A 25,623-nucleotide genomic window follows, 5' to 3' on the forward strand; every position below is an offset into this window, starting at 1 on the left:
TAAATATTATGATAAATGTATGATGACGAATAACGACGGCGGAAACTTTTGGTGGAATTAGATTTTATTGTATTTCAAAGCATAAATTTCGCACTAAGAAGTTGGCCTGACTGCAACTGCGGGTGGTGACAGTGGTCGGGTGGTGTAGTTGTCATTCTTTTTTTCTAAAGTGTGGTAGAGTGATTTTCACGTTGCTCTCGTATATTGCGGTTGTCGTACATAAAATGTGTTAGCTGTCGACCTTGCGGACTAGCCCGAACAGCATTTCGTTCAGGTGAGATCGCGATTTTCATATTTTGCGTTCTGTTCACGGATGCGAACTCGTCGCGCGCTTTTGAGGTTAACTCTCGCTCGTCAAACTGAAGTTCCTTTCACTCCTGCTGAAGAAGGTACGCGTTGTTGTCACTCATCGATCTGATAGTATTGGTACTCGCGTATATTCGCGAATACTAGCATGTATTCGTGAGTACTCGCGATCGCTCGCGCAACTTTTTGCAATTTTGTTCAAGGGAACGTGAGAAATTGGCGATGACATGGTCTCAGTTTGAAAAATCATAAATTTTTGGATTGGCTTACTTCGCAAAACTCAGGCATTTAATTTAGGCTGTTTCTTTTAGAAAATACAGTCGACATAAACGTTGTTCTATCCTTCTCTACTCAATGAACAAAAAAAATTAGAACATTTTGTCTCTTAAAAGGAAAATAGTCAATCATAATCAATGCTCTAATTTTTCCTTCTCGTCAAAGTTTATCCAAGTTCGATTTCACTCTAACTTGAAGATTATTATAACAGCATTTTTTACTCTAAAATGTAATTGATTGTAGAAATATGCCGAATAAAGTACTAGTAAAAAATTTTAATTTATTTACATCCTATATGCCATCCTGATGCCATCTCTTTTTTCATTCATATTTCTATTTTTATCAAATTAATTTCTTATTTTTCAGAATTTTTTAAATGTACCATTTTTTACTAAAAATGCGTAATATTTTTGTTGCAGTGCAGTGTAACATAGTGAATATATAGAGCATGACGGAGCCAAAACCATCAGGACTAAGACCGCCGTCAAAGATAGGACGACCTTGCTCCACCATGCCTCCTAGACCAGCGATTCCGCCTTCTCCAATGAGACCAACGCTCAGTGAGTCTTTAACAAAATTGTGTCTTGTTCTGTTTTATTGCATGTATAATATATTTTTATGTTGCTATGATCATATATCGTATTTATTATTCATTTTTATAACAAACTAAATGGATATGATATATATAGATATATATAGATATCTAACATTGATAAAGAGACCTAAAAAAGAAAGAATCTAATAATATCTCGTGTTAAGTAGAAAAATAGATCATGTATTAATAAATGTATATATAGAGATAAATGTATATACTTGTTTTTTATAACACTTTGTTTCTTACCTATATAAGATAATAACAGAGTATCTCAAAAGGAGAATATTAAGTTTTTGCTATTCTTCGATCAAAATAAAAAAGTTCCAAGATGTTCAGATTATATCATATTAAATATATATCATATTAAAGAGTAATTTAAACGGAGTAGCCCTTTATTATGTAATTTGTATATCTCGGAACTTTTCCTTTTGACTGAAAAACAGCTTCAACTCAACATCCTCCTTTTCATGTTCCTTTTAATTCCAATTTTAATTCAAATTTAAAACAAATTCATAAAATTCATAAAACAAATAAGAATTTTGCCAAAAATATCTTTTTATTTTATCATAAGTACACAAAGGAAAGATTTATTACCGTTTGCCTCATACATTTGGAATTATGCATTTATTATATTAATGGGAATTCTCGTAGATTTAACCAGAAAGGTACAAATTAAATGTTATCAAACATTCTAGTTGAGATAACCAGAATTCTTATTTATATAATTAAAATTTGTCTTGTTTATATTTCTTGTTGAACCAGAACATTTTTCTCAGTGCAATGGAAATTAATGGACAATTTAAATGATATATGAAACCATAAACATATCTTTATTTACATTGTCAATGTTTTCATAATGCTAATTTACTTATGCTATAAAAGTGTTTACATGGAGTATGTTTTGACGAGAGTACTACATTATCGCGAACGTTGTTACAACTCGAACATATACCGCGAGTGTCTCGTTAATTTGTCCCGGCACCGGGAACACCGTGCACGCCCACAAGTCGGTCGTGAACGAGCGTGAACGCGAGTCCGCAAGTTGTTCGCACGAGTAGTTCTTTGGCCGTTCGCGACGACGCATCCTTTGTGAGAGAGAGAGACAGAGAAAAAGAAATTGGTAAATATTTTTCACAAGAAATTCTTGAGAATTAATGGTGAGTCGCGAGAGTCCATCGCGAGTAGTGCATTCTTTTCTGTTTCCTTAAAAGAAGAATAGAAACGAAAACATTTCTCTTTACTTTGTGCTAATTGCGGTGAGTTTAACTGATCGTCGAGAAAACACTATGAAGCGAACTGTGATCAGTTACTTGGTTTGATCTAATAGTAATTATTTAAAATTTTTTATTGTATTTTATTGTATTATATTTTATTTAATCCCACACATTAATTATAACTCAGTTCGATTATTGCGATTTATAAATGTTGCTGTTCTACATGAAAGCTGATCAACTTGATTTGTCGCGATTAATTCAAAGTGGTCCATATTTTTTATCCATTTTTGTAGGATATACTTTTAAAGGATAAATCGATTTAAAAAAAAAAATGAAAGTGACTTTTGCAAAGAACATTTGCAAAAGATAGTGAGAAGATTTGGCAGATAATTTGGAAATTAAAACAAATCTCTTGGAAATAATATCTTAACGTTACAAGCATTTATCGTTTTTAAATATTAATTAATAAAATAATAATTAATTAATTATATATGTGTGTGTATGTATTTAACTCGGTTGGTCTATTTGATCCAAAATATAATTTATTTTCTAACTAATATTTTATTAAAAATTTTTTTCTGATATTTACGATGATTTTGTCTGTTAATTTAAGATTCTTTTTCTATGAAAATTTTTTATTTCTATGAAAATTTTTAGAACTTTTTTATGATATTGACACAAATGATATAATATTAAATTTAAATAGACCAGCAGAGTTAATATATTGCTGCCATACGTAAAATGAAATTAAATATTCTAAATATGATATACATAAATGCTTGATAGTAATAATAATAATTAAAATAGTTTTTTCAAAATTTATCGTCGCTATATATCATCGCTTTATCATCCTTGTAACTAACTTTTACGTAATAATCTCTTCTTCGATCACGACCGATCGACCGATTTTTCCTCATATTATAAATCCATACTAATTACATTTTAACAGTTTACAATTTTTGTTTTCTTTAATCTAAAATCCGAATTCTTATTTTCTTCTTTATTTCCTTCTTCCTCGAGTTCGAGAATTTTTCTAAATTTCTTCGTTATTACTTTTCAGTTCTCTTTCTTTCTTTCCTTCCTCAGATCTCTTTCTTTTTATTTTTGTTTTGTATAGTAACTTTGTTCTCACATAATGCAAGGGGACATAAGGCACTGCGGAAAACAGATTTTGTGTCGCTTTATTTTTCTGCCGCGCAGATTCTCGGCGCGCCTCTCGACGCATAACGGGCGAGGTGCGTTTTCGCGATCGCCTCTGGTCGCATCCAGGGCACGTATCTTACCTTATTGGTGCAACGCCATTGAATTGCCTTCGCTGCACAACCGCACGTCGTCGGCTGACGCATTGCGATTATGCAAGTCGGTGTTGATCTCGCGCCCGCGATTTCATCCCGGGCGTTTCATCTTTCCTCCCCGCGAATCCTTCTCTTTTCTCCGATTTTTTATTCTTGTCCTCTTTTCCCTCCCATTTTAATTCTCGTACCGGAGAGATCGGTTGATCGTCTCCAGTTTCGCAATTCGATCAGAGGACTCAAGGCCTCCGCTTTTCGTTTCACGTTATCGCGAGATCTCGTGGAAAGAATATGCAGCCGAATTGTCAGTAATTACTAAAATTTTAAATAAAGAGGAACGTCTTAAATGTCAACAAATTAAAATTACATATATATTTTTAATCTAAAATAAAGAGGAACGTCTTAAATGTCAAAAAATTAAAATTACATACATATTTTTAATCTAAAATTAGTAAATTAATGAAGAATATAAATTAACTCTTACAGACCGGTTTCTCATAGTCGGTTCTTATTTCAAAACTGTCTTAAGTAATATTTTAAAGAGTCAAGACGATTCTGTGATCGGTTTATAACATTTTAAGACTGTACTTAAGATGATCTTAGATATAAAAATTGACTGCACACGATTTTCTGTTCTTTATTGCACATAATGGATTGTTCATATCCCGCGAATTAATTTTCATCACTTTTATAAAATTACAAAAAGTATTAATATGATTCTTGCATATGCTTTAACATCTTTAGAAAGTATTTGTAAAACTGCGTATTAAAAAAAAAGGAAAGAATAGAGACCATCATTCAATCAGGTGTTCCTAGTATTTCAAAGAAAAGAAATGCGTAGGACATGAATGACCTAATCGAGTCTTTTATAGAAAAAAATTTGTTTGGAGTAATTTCAATGGATTGTCAACTGTGAATATATTTTTAGAATAATTTGTAGAAATCATATATAAATTTTAGACATAATTATAGCTAAAATCTTCTATGCAATATTAACAAAAAAGAACAAAATAAAAGGATATCTCTCTTATTGTAATCGATTACAATTCAAATCGTTATTGAGCATCGTAAATTATTGAATATTTTATCAATTATGCGATTTGTGGTAGCGATTCGCTCGCGTCCGATTAGCTGATGATTTTTCTTGTCGGACAAGGACTCAATTATAATCGCGAAGGCAACGGAAAAGTAAAGGATTTCTGTGGTAGCGGCGCCTCGCACTGACGCAATCATCGTCGGTATGGTGTTCTGTGGTAACTGTGACACCATCAACTAAATATGGAGAGATAAACGATTTATGAGTATGTGTACGGGGACACGTTCGTTTCGGGCTGTTTGCCTGTTTGTACGCTATTGAAGCCGGTTTTAAGGCCATCCATTCGAATTCCGCGATCTGACGAAAGTCCTATTAGTATTATTTACCTTCGGTAAATATGAAAAACGTGGGCACGTGTATGGTATCTATGAGAATGATAGCATGTAAGTAATGTACAACGCGCTCGTTTCACCTGTTCTATCCGTGAATGTGTAGATTATATAATTATGTATATACATATTTTTTGTTCAATTAGATTGTGTTTACTTGCACAATGTTTTGCACAGTCGGATAAAAATATCACTAAATGTTGTCATCGAGATAACATTTACTGCTTAATCACGTTTGCCACGTCATGATCTCGTTATAATGCGGGATGAATTATATGTAACAGCTATACCTCTCTCTAGCTATTAACCTTGTTTACGTATTGTTACGCATGAGAGATCAAAGTGCCCGTATATTCAGTGGCAGCCTCTATACAGCCATTCTTATAGCCGTGTTGTATTGAATGATCGGGCTACTTGACACCCTGTTAACCCTGCAAAACATAAACGTGAGATAATCGATGAGTTACGGTAATTCAGTAATATATCCGACGGGTTCGTTAAAAAGGTCAATTAAAAGATCAAACACATTTTATTTTTATACTATCCGAAAATTGAATGGAGGAATTTTGAAAGATAATTTTGTAAAATTAAAAGATTTTTAGATATATATAATGCGACTACGATGTTTATGCTTTTTTTTTTTGATGTTATAAAAGAATATTGCAAGAATTTTTACGGAATTTCAAGCAAATATTAAAAGTGACGTCAGCTTGATGTAGAAATCTAATTGCGAATGAATGATTTTGCGGGAGATTTTTTTGAAAGTCTATTACTTTTAAAACAATTCTATTTATTAAATAGATTTTACATAATTAATTAGGGATATTTTATGATATAAAAGAATAATGCAAGATATATGTCATATCAGAATTAATGTAAAAGCGATTAATCATGTGAGATGTATAATTCGCGGACGAATCATGGCGCCACGATTACGCGTCAGATCACGTCGGTGTATATTAATTAATCATAGTCAACACGCTCGAATCAAAAAGTACAGTGTATTCTGTCATCAGATATCATCGTGCGCACGTCGCGTATGGCTCTAATAATCGTATACTGCAAGGTTTCGTATAGATTATTATGCGCACACTGAAAAAATTTCTGTAGGTTAAAAATGAACGAACCAGAAGATTCTGCTCACATTAATTAGATTTCTGATCTTCATTTAGAATTATAATATATTCAATCAAAATTCCAATTAATGCTAGATTCTTTTCAGTACAGCGTATCTTAATATTTCGGGATGAACTTTAATAACAGAAATTCTTTCGAAATTTAGGATGCAATTTCTCCTTGAAATTTAATTAAAGTTCACATTCTTTCATTTTTATTATCTTTTTTTTTTAACATTGTAATTTATTCATTGTAATTTAAAAAAATAATATGAATACAAAAAATATATAATAATATTAGGTTCTAAAGAGAATGCAGCAAATCATATCAATATAAATGCTTATAAGCATCTACATTGAATATATTTTATTAGATTTTATTAGATATGTATTAAATGACAATAAACATTTCAACTTACAAGTTTCGATTCAAATATTCTAAAAAGTAAGCTATTTAGAGCCAAACACTGAATGATTTTTGCAGAAACAATATATATTCATCAAATACAAAATCAATCATACGTTTCGATCTTTAATTTAGTCATCCTCAGTGGGATCATAACATCAATGATAATATAAAATAAAAATAAAAATGATTAAAGTTGATTCCTTACGATAAACATACGCAGCTGTACGAAATGTAGTTGCGAGGATGTACTGGATACAAAATCATGTACTCTCTGATAACATTTTCAAATTATGTGTTTGACAGCGTCAATAAAGCATAGGATGGAGTTACATAAAAATTACATCTGACATTAATGTGAATCAAATTGTATGTCTTCCCAAACAATACATAATTTTAACAATAAAATTACATAATTAATTTAATCTCTGATTTTTATAACAAAGAATATGTAATATATTTTATTGAAATTGTGTGATGTAGGGATACAGGTAGGCATACAATTTGATTCACATTAACGTCAGATATAATTTTTATGTAACTCACCTCTCTCATATGTTTGTGATGCACGCTGATTATTCAATTGCCATAAGTATATGAGACCTACAATTTTAACGATTTCGAACGGCGGATTTTTCAAGAAATGTTTCTGTTAGTAAAGATACTTTTGGGAGATTGCCAGTCTTTTTTGAGAGGAGACATGAGCGTAAATATTTTGGTTCCTGATAGATGATAGGTCAGTGCACTATCTGCCACAGTGTTGAGCAAAACTGTAATTCAATTAACAATTACAAATTGCAATGTAATTCTTAATACAATTAGTAATTATATTTCGTAATTATTAAATTTGCTGAAAACAATTAAATGAATTCATTAATTCAGCAATTAATAATTACGAAATATAATTACTAATTGTATTAAGAATTACATTGCAATTTGTAATTGTTAATTGAATTACAGTTTTGCCCAACTCTGGTTTGCTATGCCACACTCGCGTTCGGACATACGTATGTATAAATTCACACAGAATCATATAAGCACTTAGGACCCAGCTAGATCATTTAAAGCATTGATGTCTATATGTTGTTTCTCATATATACCTACTGTCCCACAAGATATAATATTGTTTAAATTATTTTAATGTTAATTTTATTAAAAAATTTTAATAACATTTTAATGAGATTGAGATGAAAATAAAGACCGAAGACGTTCCCGTTTGGCTGTTTACCTTTATTAATTCAGACATTTCAGATCAGGGCACCGTCGACCAGCCGATCGCGGACGGCCATTCGCGCGTCATTGAGAGCGACGCAATGTGCGCGTAAAAAGGCGCATTAAATGCAGATTGTATGGCGATAAAATCGTCGGGATACATAATGCCTGTCTCGGCCGCGGTGGCGGCGGTTGCGGCCGCGTAATCGCGATTTCATCTCGTCGAACAGAGGCTCCGACCCACGCGACCGACCTACTACGACAAGGCACGCGCCCACGCGCTTTTCCATAAGTAATTAATTAAATCACGAATCGCCACGATACCCGGACATACCAGCGACTCCTTTTGCGGAGTTTTTTTCACGCCGCAGGGACATCGGCGAGATGAATGATGAGCTTTGTGATGTTGTTGTCGCAAGGCTCTTATACAAGGAATCCGTGAAATCAGAAACTACAACGTCGCGGAAGTTAAAGATGGAATTTGTGAATTTATGAAAATTATAAATATTTAAAATACAAATTTATGGAAATTATAAATATTCAAAATACGAATTATTTGTGAAATGTAGGAACAGCTGAAACATAGAAACGAAATAGATTTATTATGATTATTAAGATAAGTAGGCGTTTCTTTTCTTTCTAATTTATTAAAATAACACGTTACGATTAAACGATCGTTCCATTAAAAAATATCTTGCATGACTGCATATATTGCACTAATCGCCAGATCTTATCGGCGTCATTTGAACACTCCCTGACTCGCCATTAATGATTCGTTTACATAAGTCTCTGTCTTGACCCGATTGTGATCAACTTCCGATGCCGATTATTACAACGACAATTATAGGACCAAGCCCTGATCTGATTCACGCCGAATCACCTCTCGTCGTTTCTCTTTAACGTCGCTTCATAATAATTAGTAATTGACTTAGCACATTATTAATTAACTTTGCAACTTCGCACTAGCGTCATCACATGTTCCCAGATTTATTATCAGCTCACAGACAACACATACAACACAAATTAGCCTTGAAAAAAAATAAAATTATGTAAAATGAAAGAAAAATATATAAAGAATTATTAAATTAAAGTGATCAGAGATATTAATTGTATTATATTAAAATTAATTATACGTATGTGTTGTATTAATTATACATATGTATTCATATTAATTTTTAATTAATTATTATTAATTTCTGAATTTAATATCCAGATATCATTGAAATATATTAGCTTGTGCGTAAACTAATGTTATTTTGCTGTTACAATTGTATTGAATCGTAGCGATTCGTGATATATAAATTATTATTAAAGCGATAATTGCCAATTAAACTGATTGGACAAAATTTGAATTAAATGATGCACTCTCGACTACGGCAAAGTGAAATGTTTTTTTGCATCGAGATATGCTCCATTTTCCCCTTTTGTTTTTCGTTTTGCTATGATTTGCGTTATTTTGCATGACAACGACAGATCAGATGGAGCCTCTCTGGGAATCGCACGGCCGTCAAATAAACGAGGCTAGCTTGCGAAGAGGGTCAGGTAAGCCGTATTTAATGAAGTTTTTCTTGAAGCCTACTCGAAGATCGCAATTCATAAAGCTGTTTGCAAGAAAACAGCGAATAATCTTTTATAATCAATGAAAATTTATTTTTTACAGAGCTAATAAAACTTGAAATTAATACCATCTGTTGGTTAATATTTGTATATTTGTTCGAAATTTTAAATATTTTATATTTTTTGAATCGTATTTAAGTATACGTAAACATACATGTCTTCCAAATTTAGATTTTAGTGAAAAAAGTTACGATATTAGTTTTCACGATAAAGGATATGTGTGAATTTTTGTGAGTTTAGCTGTGTAAGTTTATAATTATTATTGGTCTGTAATAATATGCGTTATATCCTCTTATATTTGTATTAATGGTTTTGCTTTGTGTTCTATTATATTTATATTATAGGTAGTGTAATACTTACATATAGTACGTTACACATATTTTATGTGTGCATGCATAATATAATTTGGAATAATATGAATTATAACTAATGTACTACATATCTTGATGTAACATTAAGGATATTCCATAATTAATTGAATATTTTTTGAATCTCCAACCAAGTTAGAATAAATTTCTTATAATTTAGCAAATAATTTAAATATTTTAAAGGAGGCTATTTACAGCAGTTATTTATTTTTTGTTTAACATTGACTTTCAATTAATCGATAATCAAAGCCAAAACTAAAATTCTTTTAAAGTAAAATCTCTTTTTTAATCGCTAATTATTTGATGGTTATAAATGGTTGGATATAAATAGTTCAATAATTTCAGCTAAGTGAAAAATTTATTTTACATATTTTTTAGAGTTTAGTGAAAATCAAGATTACAAGTTGTCAAACATTTTATATTTATAGACCGAATCGTTAATCTTATTATGATATAGAACTTGCGTCCTGCGATTTGTTTGTCTTTAATTTTTCTTCGGAAATTTGAAATCGTAATTTAGCGTTGTCAATAGTCGATATTTCAAAGAGAATTCTCTTTAATCCCGCGTAGATACCAGCGTTGTTCTAACCGAAGATACAGACAGCTTTAAGATTGGTGACCGAGTATGGGTTGGCGGCACGAAGCCAGGCACAATTGCTTATATCGGCGAGACCAAATTTGCCCCCGGAGACTGGGCAGGAGTCGTCCTGGACGAGCCCATCGGTGAGGAACATCGTAACGATCTTAGCCAATCGTATGAATTATAAAGATCCAAGAATCAATTTTGAAGAACGCGAACCGATTCTCAAATTTAAAACATCGTATTTGTAAATCATTTTCCTAATCAATCAAAATTATCCAGATCATACTGAAGTCTTATTATATACAATACAAAGTTCCATTAATCGCGAATGAAAAAAAATTTTTTGAGCAACAATGACAAGAGAGATAAATCGGTGGAATTCAGAGACAGAATGAAGATGAAGTATAAGTTCCCGAACCTTAAACTTCAGGAAAGAACGACGGTTCAGTGGCGGGTAGCCGGTACTTCCAGTGCGAACCGAAGAGAGGGATCTTTTCGAGACTCACCAGACTCACCAGGTTGCCGTTGAGCGATCATCAGACGAGCTTGATCATGACGCCAACAACGCCACCCGACAGCTCTAGGAGTGGCTTCATCAGCAAATCCATGTCGTCGTCATTGAGTAAGGATCGCTGCAAGAGATACTCGCCACGCTCGTAGACTTCTAATTAGCGCTGCACATTCGAAACGCACGCCAAACGCCGTCTACAGATTTTACTTAATTTCTTGGCCCTTTAACCCTTTCGCTTCCCTCGCTGTAAGAAAAGAATATTTGATCCAAAATATCGAATGAAATAATTTTATTCTATAGCAAATATTGAATCCTTTTTTTAAAAGAGGATATTTATTTTTTTAAGCAGATTATATCACTGGATTTACATCAATTCAGTGCTATCATTTAAAAACTTTTGCTGAGAATTTCTATTCGGATGATAATTGAGATAAGAAATATTTTATCTAAAAAATAGTCATATCTATTACATAGAACTAATACATCATATAACGAAATTATCATTTAAATTAAACGACAAAAAAAGCGAAGCGAAAGAGTTAATCGTAGTTGATGCTATGTTGTACCTAGAGGCTTAAAGAGCACAAATTATTTTTTTAATTATTTTGCATTATTTTAATTACGGCATTATTTTAATTGCGATAATGCTTGAACGCTCTTTACTGTGGAAAATAAGCACGATCAAGTAACGACTTGATGTAATTTAGTTATTCGGTCAGCATGTAGCACGGAAATAATTTAGTCTCGTTAGTATGTAGTGACATGTGACGTAATTTAAGATTTTTTTACTTAATTTTCGTGTAAAATAATTTAATTTCATAAATAATGCGCTTAGAAAAGTAGAAAATACATCGAACAAACGTTATCTGCAGATGTTCGTATTTATAAAAGTGACGGAGCAGTTTAATATTTTTAGCGGCAGTAAAGGAGTTACATACCTAAGCTCGAGAGTAATAAATTTATCAATTGAATAAACAAATTGATTCGTAGAAAATGGTTTATTCTCGTCACTTTATAAAATAGAGAAGCAACTAATTTTTTTTTATATATATAATAAAAGGAAATATTTTATTTTGTGAAAAATCATTAAAAGAAGAACAATAGATATATAAAAAAATTGAAAGAAAAAAAATGTAATAAAAAATATGAATATAGGGAGGAATATATTATATTTATAAAAATATAAATGTAGATTTGGCTTTAATAGAACTTAACAAAGGAGAAAGAAAAGTATAATTTGACCCTCATATATATAAAAACTTAGAAACGATCTAGTTTTGTCGTCAAGTAGAAAAGAGATATTGTGTAATTTTAATAGAATAGACCCAGCCTCACTCGTGGTTTCTTAACCGGTCTGAATGATATGTAATAATGATCGTGCATCGCTGAAAACTGTGAATGCAGATACATCGACGACAAGTCTGTCGTCTACAACGCAAAAGGGCGAGCTAAGGATAGGTGACCGGGTGATAGTGTCGTCGAGCCAAGGCAGCAAAACCGGCATACTCAGATATCATGGCCTCGCGGAATTCGCTGCGGGTGAATGGTGCGGCGTGGAACTGGACGAGCCGATTGGCAAAAATGACGGTTCCGTCAATGACAAAAGGTGTGCATCCTTTCCATTGAACCTCGATAGCACCTTGACACGAGAAAAAAAAAAGAATATCAAACTCGCCTCAGATTTCCGATTATCTAAAGCAATCCTAAAGCTCTCAACCACTTCCAGAAAATCAAAATGTTGTTTATATTAAGAGCGTATTACATTTAAGTATGACTTAAAAAATTCCTTTTCTCATTTCTCAGAGTTTATACTGCGTTTTATTACTGCATTATTAATGAATTTAAATCCCTGCCGGAATGATGTAAAATCCAGGAGGTCCTTGAAATGTACGATTAAGGTCCATTTTTATAATATATAGTTACTTAATGTATGGTTAGGATTAAGATTACTAAGAAATTTATGAATGAATTTTATTGATAAATTTCTTTATATCTTTAACTTTTAGATAATCATGTATTATAAAAACGGGCCTAAATGCCATTCATCAATTTATATCGTCCGACATTAGGGTCTCAAAATACTGCTATAGACGTTTTTAATTTTTTATTTTTCCACAAGAAAGAGGAGAATTTTTATTTCTGATATGACGCTCAATGATATCGGGAACTTTAGAGTTTTCTTCTTTAATTTGTTAACGTTCTCACGACTAATGCTTGATGAATGACATCACATCCACGAAAATTTGCGAGGCATGATCTCCCCTTACACTTGAGACTCACATTCCTAAGATCCCGCGGAACTAACCCACCCGTTGATCCAGATACTTCGAGTGCTCGCCCAAGTACGGCCTGTTTGCGCCCGTACACAAGGTCAGCAGGTCGCCATACAACAAGAAGCCTTCCCTATGCGTGGTGCACAAGCCGAGCGGTGCCGCCCTCAATGCCAGCCTCCAGAAGAAGAGCGGCTCCCGCGAATCGCTCGCTTCCAGCCTCGCCTCGAGCGTCGCCAGCGCGAGAATGAGCACTACGAGCGGAACCACGGCGAGGGTAAGGTTCACCATGCCGGAATGAGGGGATGACAGGATGTGCAGCTATATCTCGCAGCTCGCCGCTAACGTTGTTGGCTCCCTATTTATTAGTTTAGCCGTAGAATGTATTATTCTTGTCGTTCTCGTTGGTGCTGGGCAATTGACCCTTAAGTCTTCTTCTTTGAGGTACGAGCGAGAAGCTCGACTACGACTGTGATTCTTTACTGTAAATCAGTGGTAAATGATTATTTTCATATGAAGGATTCGGCGCGATGAAGGTTTTTTTAATCGCATTAAAGGAACTGCAAATGATTGCGTTTGCGAAAAATTACAATGTGCGCAAAAATTATGAGAAGTGTTATTATTTTATTTTATTTTAATTATGAGAAGCACTCAATGTGAAAGTGATTTTATTTATCGTGATTATAGGAAGTTAGAGTTGCATATATAAAGTGAATCTTATGTAGATCTATCTTGTCTTACAATTTTTATCTCGCTTTTGGAACGCTTTAAACTCTTAAATCGTTGAATTCTAAATTTTTGTTTTTAAAAATTGAAGATTTAACTCATTCCTTTATTTAATTCAACATATCTAAATATTTCCCTTGTGAATTATGATGGATTCTCTTATTGCAATGAATCCTTCTATGGAATTACTTAAGGGTTAATCCCGCCCTAAATTGTAGTGATTGCCTGCCGCTTTTTAGGCAACCTATTTTTTTCTCTTTAACACTGAGTCTTTAATCAAAACTTGTAATTTATTGTTAGCGCGCGTGATTTTGTGACTGGTGCATTGATTATTATTTAAAATTGCAAGATTGCACGATTTATCTTTTTTTTTTCTTTTGTGTTTCCGTTACATCCCAATATTCCAGAGGCCTGGCATGCGCACGTCAACACCTGCACGAAGTTCATTGCAGGTGAGATCGTAACTCTGATTACTCCTGATTAATTAATTGTTCTCGTCAATTAGAAGCGATCGTCGATAAGTCACCTCGCTATTCTCCCATCGACTGTTTCCAATTAGTTCGTACATCCTGTAGAAATAGATGTGTAGAGATAACATAGATTACAAGCGCGTTATGATGTGAATGTACATTAATTAAGATAATTAGCGAGACGTTTAGTTGATTAGCAAGACTCGATTATTAATGGTTGCCGACTGCGATTTTATTTATTTATTATTTGCCGTTTATTTATTGTTATCGCTCGTCGCATCGTTGGTACTTATAATATATAGCGATCTTTGTATATAATGTTAATAAAATCCCACGTAATGTCCCTTCCTCGTAATGTTCCTTCCTCTGGCTTCTAGGTGAGTATCTCTCCTACGTCGCTTTATCTACATATGCAAATAATTAACAAATCGCCGTTATTATGTTCGATTCTTCCTCGCACGAGATTATCTCAATTGCTCGATTAATTTATCTTTAAGGATTTCCCACGGCATAATTGACACAGATCGATATCTGCGTTGGCAGAGAAACGACGACCAGTATCATCGAGCCGATTAATTAAACCCTTTCGCTCGGATAATGCGATCTAAAGTACCGATCATCGATTTTATTGCTAATTGCATTCGATTCAGAACATTGCATATCTCGCGTCGAATTATAAACTTGATGATTACGTGATCTTGGCAAAGCTGTCACATAATGCGGAATGCAAATAATATTTATCTCCATTCTATCCCATCCCAGGGCTTCTATAAACATTTTTATAAAGATATATCGATATATAAGAATTAATTAATTGCTTGATATCGCAAGTTGGCTAGTTTGTAATAATTTGTATGACGCAGACATAAAAGCATCTCGCTTTGTTCCAACCTGCTCGATAGCTTTTACAAAAATGTAAGAAATAGAAAAATAAATTGTTTTAGTTGTGCGTTTTCTTTTTACAATAACTTTGCCGTGGATGTAATGTGTATAGGCTATTTTACTGCAATCATAATAATATTATTAAACATGAATTTGATTGCTATTTTACTTTATTGCGCGCTAATATTATATAATTCCTCTTTCCTAAAATTTCCCGCATCATCGCGACATTGAATTAGAATTCGGATCATACTTTTAGGAAGTTTTGAAAGAGAAGCAGCAGGAGATCGAGTTCCTGCGAAAAGAGCGGGACTTGGAACGCGAAAGAGTCACCAAGGCGGCGAATCAAGCTGACCAAGCGGAACAATCGGCGCTTTCGATTAAGCAAGAATATGATAAGGTAGATATTTACAAAACGATATTTTATACGATATTTACAAAACGATTGTCAAAACCGAATAGTGGCGATGGATGGATTTTCAGAGAGGGACAGGTGTTTAAAGTTGAGAGCTATGCTTCAGTTTTTGCGCTTTTATTCCTGTTTGCAGGGATTATGTAACGTCAATGGAAATATCTTATTAGATGTGATAAGTCAAACCCAATGTCTTTACGTCCTGAAATTTTTGTCCCAGTTTTAAAACTCCTTTGTCCCCATCTTCCATCTTTTTTTTTCTTTGACATTTTTATTGACAATATTCAGTATCGCGAACAGATGCTGCAGACGGTCAGCGAAACAGAACTCACTGTCACCAAGCTCATCAACGAGAAGAGTACGTTGGCGATGCAGCTGGAAGATGAGAAACGGAAGTGCGAGGATCTTCTGTTTCGCTTCGAAGAGGAATCCGTGAATAAAGACGACATACAGGTACATACACTTTAGGATAATTTATTAGGATAATTTATAGTTACCGGTTCAAGAATATAAGTAACAATTTATCTCGGACATAATAAATGCTAACGACTGCAGCACAGACTCTTGCATAACGCATAATGCATAGTGCATAAGGGAATAAACCAATCGAAATTCTTCTTTTTCATGGAATGGGAGGAAAGGAAAGATTCTGATTAGTTAATTCACTATACGTTATGCGTTATACAAAAGTCTATGCTGCGGTATTAAGTTCTTCATTAAAAAAAAAAAAACAAAAAAAGAAAAAATATATATTTGGAATCCCGAGTAAGTATATTCATTCATGTTATTATTTTGTTCACGTTTTATATATTTTGATATTAATAACATTATATAAGATATATGTGTGTGTGTGTGTGTGTGTATATATATATATATATATTATATCTCAGAAAATGTCTAATATTGCAATCAAATTTTTTTTCATTTTAGATTTATAGATTCAAGATGTGAAAATGAATTTCGTGCGATATTTTAGATAATGTTTAAATTTTTGTTATGTTATCCTTTGTTCAAATATGTACTTCCGTTCTATATAATAATAATAATAATAATAATAATCATAATAAATATCTCTTTTGTCATACTTGGAAACTTTGGATGGTATTTTTTGTAATTACTCAAAATATTATACACGCTTTCGCGTCGTAAATGCGCAATTCGGTACGCACGCGGAATAATGGTGGCGGGTAACGTACATTACAACACGTGCTTAGCTACATCGACTTGCTAAAAAGCTCGAAAATTAGTCTAACAACTTTTAGCATCGGAATATTCTATGCAAAAATATCCCGTTCCAAATTTTATTTCAAAACTGATAATATGAATTACGGTTTATCGATGCCGATATCAAAATTATGTTCTACGAAAATAGAAATTTTAACTAGAAAAATTAATCTGATTAAAAATTCTGTTGATTTTTATACTTAAACAATTTTTAAGGAAAGAAAAAAGAAAGATGTGGTATTTTTTTATAAAAAAAACAAAAGAAGAGAATGCATTCAGTTTTTCTGTTAATTCGGTGAACTTATCATTTATTTTCAGAAAGAGAGATCTGAGCAAAGAGTGAGTATCCAATGTTTCGGACCCGTGGAAGGATTGACGCAGTATTTGGGCACCGCTTGCCTAATCATCACTCTAGCCATGTCATTTTACATTTCGTCGCAGTTCTATCAGAGATCCAACTGACGTGGAACGCGCAATAATAAGAAACGCTAAGAAACGCTATCGCTGTCTAATTTGGCGCCGGTCATACTAACAAAACTAAATTATACACTGTAACAACGTCCTAGATATCGTTAATCATCCCTTGCTTATTAATTGCGCGCTAACTTGAAATATGGAATCACGCGTGATAATTCCGCGTCGAGCACTTTTGAATTTGAAATTGTACAAATTGTTATTAAGTAATTTCGTTCTTCGCGATTTAATTTTAATAGAAATATGGATTGAAGATGGTTAACTTGATCACGCTTTGCTTTGTGTAATGGAGTAATGTGAGCTTCACAAATTATTTACACGCTTTATATGCACAAAGATATAAAAAAATATAGGCGTGATGTACTTGTTATTTGTTATTATGTTTAATTATTTATTTATTTATTTATTTATTTATTTATGTAATCATTCTATGCTTTGCATTAATTTAATTGCTTTTTTCGTATTTTGAAGTTATTTATATTATTTAAATATTTCTTTGATTGTGATATATGTTTGTATGCACGAATGCCAAAATTGAATAATATGTTTCTTATGAATTGGATACATATACGCGTAAAGTTGTTGATTTATTTCTTTCTTCTTTTTCTCCACGCGAAAATATTTATTTTATTCTCATTTCGACAGACTGTGCTTTGCATATCAGTTGTGCTTTTTATTTTTTAACATGTACGCTTTCGGGTATTAATAGGCTTTAGTATTTCTATAATTACTGGAAGTTTAAACAATGTCTCTTTTTCTTCTCATTATTTTATGTTTAAACAAACTTACATAATACGAATGTAAAATTTAATAGTTAAATCACATCTGGTTTTATTTGACACATGTTTGTGTCAAATGTCCTTTATTTCAATAGTAGAAAATTATACAACGAATTTAATTTTTTTTTCCAAGATAGTAGACAATAATTTTGATTAATTTATGAATTCTTTAAGTAGAAGAAAATACGATTCTTTCTTAAAATTAAAAAAATGGAAAATATCAATTGTTGTATCTTTATATTCTTCGTAATTGAGAAAATAATTGTATGTTAATACCCGAAACGGATTCGTTGTATGACCTCGTATCTCCTTAGAGACTAAAAAGTTGCCCTTATCACACTAGGTCATAAATACTGTAAATGAAAGCAGGATCAAAGAGCTCGAGGATGAACTCGCGTCGGAGCGGCGGGAACGCATCGTTCAGATGGAACGTGACAGTACCAAACTTTTCGAGGTCGAAGAGGAATTGGCGCGACTACGTAACGAGATCAGTTGCGCGACAAACTCGCAAAACTCTCAGCTTCAAGGTATTTGAAATAAAAATTGTAAATTGATGTAAAGATGTATGTTTAATAAACATGTAGGAACGAATTAAAAAAAAAACCGCGAAATTTTCAATACATTTTATTGTATTGTTGAACAAAATATTCATTGGGCATTTTATCAATTGAGATATATCACTTTTACATTCAGATTAGAATAGTGTACAATGGTTTTAATGTGTACCAGTTCTGCCAATGAAAAATGCTATTAAATTTTTTAAATTTAAAATCTTACGCGATTTTTCCTCTCCTTTATCCTAAAATGGGCTTTTAGATTTGAAAAGTCGTAATCAGAGCTTGGAGGAAATAAAAAATAGTCTGGAAAAGGAAGTACAAGAGAAATCGGGTCTGGTGAGCGAATGTGTGGAACGTATCAAGGAATTGGAGCTCGTAGTGAGCAAGACGCATCAGGACAGTGCGATCCACAAAGAATCTGAGAATCGTCTAGAGAAAGAACTAGGAGCTGTCAAACAAAACTTGCAAGACAAAGAAACAATGATGGAGAATCTGAAACAGGAATTTGAGAGAAACACGAATATATTAAGCGAGGAGTTGCGAAAATCGAAAGAGATAATTGAAACGATGAAGAAAGAAAACGCAAGCGAAAAGGATTCACTGCTGTCGGAATATCGACAGACTATCGAACAGAAAGATCAATTGATCAAAATAAAAACTGAGGAGCTGGAAAACAAGTCTAAGAAGCTGTTAGAGCAGCAGAATGCAGCTCTGGAAGGCTTGAAGGCTGAGAATGTTAATCGTATCCGTGAACTTTCGGAATCTTTTGAGCAACAATTGCGAGTGAAGGACACAAAAATCGAGGAAGTCTCGCAGCAACTTGGTCAAAAAGTATCCGAGACTGAAAGATTATTGGCCGAATTGGCCGCTGAGCGAGAGCTCTGCAGGAAGAAGGATGAAGAACTGATTAGTGCTCTACAAAAATTAGAAGGTTTGTGCCATAGAAATAAAAATAAAAAAAATTTGGATTTTAAGAAAATTTGAATAATTAAAAATTTAATCTTTCGGTTGTTTTGCTTGTGTAGAATTTACGAGTATCGATTGACATTCTACGAAAATAACTTTCGATGAAATATTTGTGATAATCTAGCATCTAATTCATTATGCAAATTATTTTGTATTTTCATAAAAATATATAATGATAAAGTATGTAACAATGAAAAATAAATTACGACTTGAGATTTCATTGATTTTATCACAAATATTTTGCAGAGCTAAATACGAGGCTTAAATTGGCTGAAGACAACAATAGCGTGTTGTCAAAACAAATTCAAGACTATAGGTCTAAGAGTGACGACAATGTCAGGATTATTCATGAGAAGCAAAAATTGGTAAGAGTATTCTTTTTTTTTTATTTCGCACGAATGTGACATTCGCAATGGTATTTTCATGATATGTGATCAATCCAGGAGCAAGATCTAGCTAGTTTAATCGCTTCGGAGGAGGAATCCGCCGTACGATTAAATAAATTGAACGAAGAATTGAAAGTAAAAGACAAAGAAATCGCGGAATTGCGAAATGCTACTGTGGCTCAAATAGAAGAGATAACTAAACGGTTTGAGGCTCAAATTAATGACAAAGTCAAATATATTGATGAGATAAATGCAGATGTTTCGCAAAAAGCCATGATGCTCGTTAAATTGGAGAAAGATATCGCCGATTTGAAAGCAATTATAGCGAGCAAAGATGAAGAAATTAAACATCTTCTCGAAAAGACTACAGGTATAGACTTGAAATTTACTTAGTTCTCAATTTAAATTTGTAAAATTAATTACGATTGTGTGAATATAAACATAACATGGATTGTTTGAAATCTTTTAGAATTACAAGACGCCCTCACGTTATCTGAGCAAACAAAAACGAATTTGGAGAGCGAACTTCGCGTATTTGAGTCAAAAATGCAGAAATTAAATGGACAAGTCGCGAGAGCGGAAGAAAAAATATCGCAACTCTCGTTACAGAAGGAAAAACTGGTTAGTATAGAATAATTAGTTACTAATCTTCTCATGAATAATAAATTACTAATCCATTGGATTAATGATCTAAATTTAATTATAGGAATCCGATATAGCGAACGCGATTAGCACTTCCGCCGATTCATCAGAACAGCTGTCGAGATACAATGAGGATTTGCGAAGAAAAGAAAAGGAATTAGACCAAGCTCGAGAGAAGATATTTCAAACGGAAACTGCACTAAAACAAACAGAGGGAAAACTCTCTAATACCGAGACAGAGTTAAATAAAAATATGACGTTGGTTGAGCAAATATGCTCAGAGAAATCAAAGTTGGAGTCACAGATAGATAAAGCTGAAAAATCAAATGCAGATTATGTCGAGAAAATACGCGGATATGAACAAGAAATGAATGAATTATCGTTCAAGGTAGAAGAAGGTGAACACACAAAAATAAATTTGAAGGAAAAGTCTGACCAAATCACCAACCTTACGGAGCAATTGACAAAGAAGGATGAAGAAATCGTCAATCTTCGTGGAGAATCCGAAACTCTGCGAAATTCTTACCAAGAAGAGACATCCTTGTTACAGAAAAAAATTACGGATTTGTCAACCGAATTGTCGACTTCGCGTGATGACATTAAAGATTTGCAAAAATGTAAAAGCAAACTAGAGGCTGATCAAAGCGCGAATCGTTGGTCAATCGAGGAATTGTCAGATAAATTGAAATCCAAGTCAGATGAAACTTCAAAATTAGAAAATTTACTTCAGGAGAAAGATTCGAAACATCAGGAAGTGGAAAATAAATTGTCGGAATTGCAGAAAATGCACGATGCCTTAGTTAATGATAAAGCAACTATCGATAAAAATTTAACAACATCTTTAAATACAATGACAAGTACGGTAGAAGAGTTGAAGAGCAAATTGAAGGACGCTGAAGGAACGATTAAAGATAAAATTGATGAAATATCAAAGACGAGAGCGGAGACGGAAAAATCTCAGGTTCAAATAGTCGAATTGAACACTACAATCTCTTCCATGAAAGAAGAACATACTCGTAATAACAATGAATTGAAGAACGCACAAGAGGCAATTACACAGAAACAAAGTAAAATAAATGAATTGTCCGAAATCAAGACTGTTTTGGAGAACTCAGTGAAGTCACTGGAGACTCAGTTATCGAATTTGCACGAAGAGTTAGATAAAAAAGAGAAGCTGCGAACAGAAGCAGAAGTTAAGATAAAAGAATCAGAATCTTCCAAGGAGGAAGAAATACTGAAACTGCGGAACTCGTTAGAGTCCGAAGTTGTAACTAAGCAGAAGGAGATTGAAGACGTAAATAAACAAAATAAAGAGTTGGAGGACAAGTTGCGATTGATGCAAGACACTGTCGATAAGCACGAAACCAATTTAGATGATAAAGAATCTATTATCGGTAAATTAAAGGCGCAAGTAAAAATTTTGGAAGACGCGCAAGTGGAAAGAGTCAAGGCGGAACAACAGACACGGAACGAGGAGATAAAGTTGAAGCAGAATGAGTTGAGTGGCGCGAACAAGCGAATCTATGAGTTGCAGCACACGGTGAATACACTCGAGAAGCAGTTAAAAGAACAGGAAACGAAATCAGCCGATCTGGCGAAAATTATGGAGAACAATGAAAAAGAGGTGAATAAAAACGTGCAAAACTTGCAGGAGAAGTTGAATATAGCCAAGGTGGAAGAGAAGCGACTTCTGGATGAGCTAAATCGGCTAGAGAAAGAGAACAAGCAAGTCACTGTGAAATGGATCGAGGCAACGAATCAGTTGAAATTGTCGCATGAAAATCTGAAGAACACGTATGACGGAACGGGCGACACGAAGCAGCACATCGCGAGAGATATCGACATTACAAAACTGCAAGAGGAGAACGACACCGCAAAGAGTCAAATAGATTTCCTAAATTCCATAATAGTCGACATGCAACGTAAGAACGAAAGTTTGCTGTGTAAGATCGAGGTTCTTGCGATGGGGGTTCCCGCAAACGAGGCCGAGGACTATACTCGAAGCACGCTGGACAAACGAACGGCGGCGCCCCGTATGTTCTGTGATATTTGCGATCAGTTCGATCTGCACGAAACGGAAGACTGTCCTCGACAAGCCCAGGATTTCATGGAGAACGCCGAGAGAACGGTAAAAACTCCGAAGAAGCAATCTGTGGAAAGGCCATATTGTGAAACCTGCGAAATGTTCGGACACGACACGCGTGACTGTGACGACGCCGAAACATTTTAATATTACGTCCATAGCCTTGTTTTGTTTGCTTGCCAAATGTCCCGTAGCTATAAAAAGATCTGTTAGATTTTACAGAGTATATTTTTGTATTGCCAGATTTTTCAATTGGATCTTAAATCCGAGCATAAGTCTTCCCGCGTAAAACGGGCATATCCAAAAAACATAAAGATTTATGTTCCCTCCAAATTGCGATTTTATCAAGTCTTCCTCTATAAAAAAGTTTCGGCAACGTATAATTATCTCCTTAGATAATTTTCTTCTAGTTGACTACTGTAGATTTATTAACTTATTTTTAGCGTAATTTATCGCCACATAATATTAATATTACAAAAATTTAATTTATAAATTAAAAATAATTTATAATAGATTTTTTATTAACTGAATTACATTAGATATTTTTTATTTAATTTAATTGTGGAATTTGAAAGAATGGAACTATATATCAATATTGAAATAAAGATAATAATTTATTGTTACTTTATATATACAATATTTGAAGGGAACATACATTCGTTTTCCAGCTTTAATCTAATTTTATAATATTTGTGGCGAATATGTCATTTTTTGTATATAATAGATACTCAAATTAACTAATTATCTCTTTATTTAATATTTATTTTCCGCGTATCCGCGCTTTAAAAAACAGTTCCTGTAGTGCACGCCGGTAAAAAGCGGAACATTGGACGTGAAGTTCTCCGATAATTAATTCACGCACATCTCTCTTCGAATATGATATTATCATAATACTCTCCAGTCAGAGAGTCTTTATTATAGTCTTCGTCTAATAGATAAAAAAAAGGGAAGAAAAAGATTGAAATACATTATAAATCTTGAACATATTTGAAGCTAATTTACGAAAATATCGTGGCCTGCTGTTATCTTGCCTTCCGTTATCTTAGGGTTAAAATATATTTTCTAAGTCGATTATATTGTTGTAACATATGATGCATTCGAGATAATGCTTTGTAGATAAGAATAAACAAAATTCACGAAAAATATGACTAGAAATCTATAGATCCTTTATCTGTATCCGGTATTCTTTTTACATTATTAATATAAATATAAATTTTAAGATGCAATATGTTTTAATGGAAATATATATTAGGTGTTGGAATTAATTCGTAGCGTTTTACAAGTGATGGGAAGTACTTTCATTAATGTATTTTTTAATGCTCATGTGAAATAAATAACATTCTTTCATTAAAAAACGCTACGAATTAATTCCAACACCTAATATATATATATATATATATATATATATATATGTGTGTGTGACTTTAACCTTGCTTGAATTAAATTTTTATTATTATATTAAATATTTTATGGAGATATATAATCAATACATATTTATCATTATTAATTAGTATTTCAATTAGTAGGCACATCTACCGAGTTCTTCATAAAAATTAATCGTTTTAAAAAAAAACGAATCTTGAACTCTCATCCTTACGTGTATAAAGATTTTTCTAGTTGATTGTAGAATTTGACAAATATGTTGAGATGGTATAATAGGATTGGAACAAATCAGAAAAATAGAAAATAAACAAGCTTAGGAATTTTTTTACATCAATATAATTATCGGGGAGAATTATAATAAAGAATTTCAATTGTTTAACATTTTTTTAGTTTTATGATTTTGTGAGATTTGTTTTTTATTGTTGCATTAAGATTGTTCTTCTCTCTTTTGCTAAATATGAAACTAATTCATTTTTAGTACAAAGAGTGCACACTAGTTTAGCTAAAAACAGATTTGTATTCGAAATGTTACATTTCTATATATTCATATTATCAGGTGACGCAGTTAGTGTCGTTTTTTTAGAGATTCATGTAATGTAGCGATTTCTGATCCTTATTATAAATGAAAAAGGTTAAATATGAAAATTTTCCAATGCTTAATAAAATTAGTTTTTTCTTATTATTTATTTCTCTTATCTGTTTTTTTTTCTTTCAATGAAATAATATGTAATAATAAAAAAGAAATATATGTGAGTGTTTTATCACTTGATTTATTACATATATAAATATTTGTAAATGTTTTACAACGTTGATTGCATATCAAATGCATTATTCATTTATATCTAAATAGCATTCTTCTGAGAATGCTCACATATAAAAGTCGCAGCAAAATTTTCCTAAAAAGATATTTCATATCGCGTAACTTTCCACTTCAGAGCTGTGTGTGTATATATATGTACATACCATCAAATAATAGATTAATAAATTTTTTATTTAAAATATAAAAATGGATTATATTAATTATTATATCATAAAAATGACTGTTAAACTAAAAGATTGTACTTCATAAATATTATAGAAAATTATATTTTTATATCATTATTATAGTAACAATTAAAGAATTACAGTTTTGTAATGTTTCTGGAATATTACAGGCATATTACTGATACATCATGCTTGCATATTGTTAATTTACATTTCTGTAATATCTCTACAGTTACATTGCAATCTTCAACATTGCAGCAATATTGCTTTAATCTTCTGTGCTGTATGGGATAAAAAAAATAGAGATATAACAAAACCCAGCAATCTAGCAAATTTTATGCAAAATAATGTTATATCTAAAATCAGAATCTGATTCCACCATAATTATAGTCACTAATAAAGTTGGCAACATAAATTTATAAAAATAACACGTTACTATTATATCATTTTTTGTAAAAGGTAAAT

The 25,623-nt window shown here is 32.6% G+C and overlaps 1 protein-coding gene across 8 annotated transcripts; it reads left to right on the top strand.

Moving 5' to 3' along the window:
* The first annotated feature begins 92 nt into the window (after nucleotides 1–92).
* CLIP-190 (Cytoplasmic linker protein 190) lies at nucleotides 93–23,934 on the top strand. Of its 8 annotated transcripts, none has more exons than XM_087410989.1 (17): nucleotides 93–389; nucleotides 1,002–1,142; nucleotides 9,315–9,383; nucleotides 10,397–10,549; nucleotides 10,840–11,031; nucleotides 12,325–12,526; nucleotides 13,242–13,467; nucleotides 14,324–14,368; nucleotides 15,528–15,668; nucleotides 15,969–16,133; nucleotides 17,223–17,243; nucleotides 18,501–18,684; nucleotides 18,974–19,645; nucleotides 19,927–20,045; nucleotides 20,124–20,436; nucleotides 20,536–20,687; nucleotides 20,773–23,934. In XM_087410989.1, the coding sequence occupies exons 2-17, from the start codon at nucleotides 1,031–1,033 to the stop codon at nucleotides 22,936–22,938; spliced, it is 4,932 nt and encodes a 1,643-aa protein (XP_087267115.1). In that variant the 5' UTR covers nucleotides 93–389; nucleotides 1,002–1,030; the 3' UTR covers nucleotides 22,939–23,934. The 8 variants fall into 8 exon arrangements, with proteins under 8 accessions (XP_087267115.1, XP_011051444.2, XP_011051449.2 ...); XM_011053142.2 differs by having other exon boundaries at nucleotides 93–274; nucleotides 1,007–1,142; XM_011053141.2 differs by having other exon boundaries at nucleotides 94–274.
* The last annotated feature ends 1,689 nt before the right edge of the window (nucleotides 23,935–25,623 follow it).

Source organism: Acromyrmex echinatior, chromosome 11, assembly GCF_024713525.1.
Source record: "Acromyrmex echinatior isolate Ae372 chromosome 11, ASM2471352v2, whole genome shotgun sequence".
In the NCBI taxonomy this organism is placed as follows: Eukaryota; Metazoa; Arthropoda; class Insecta; order Hymenoptera; family Formicidae; genus Acromyrmex; species Acromyrmex echinatior.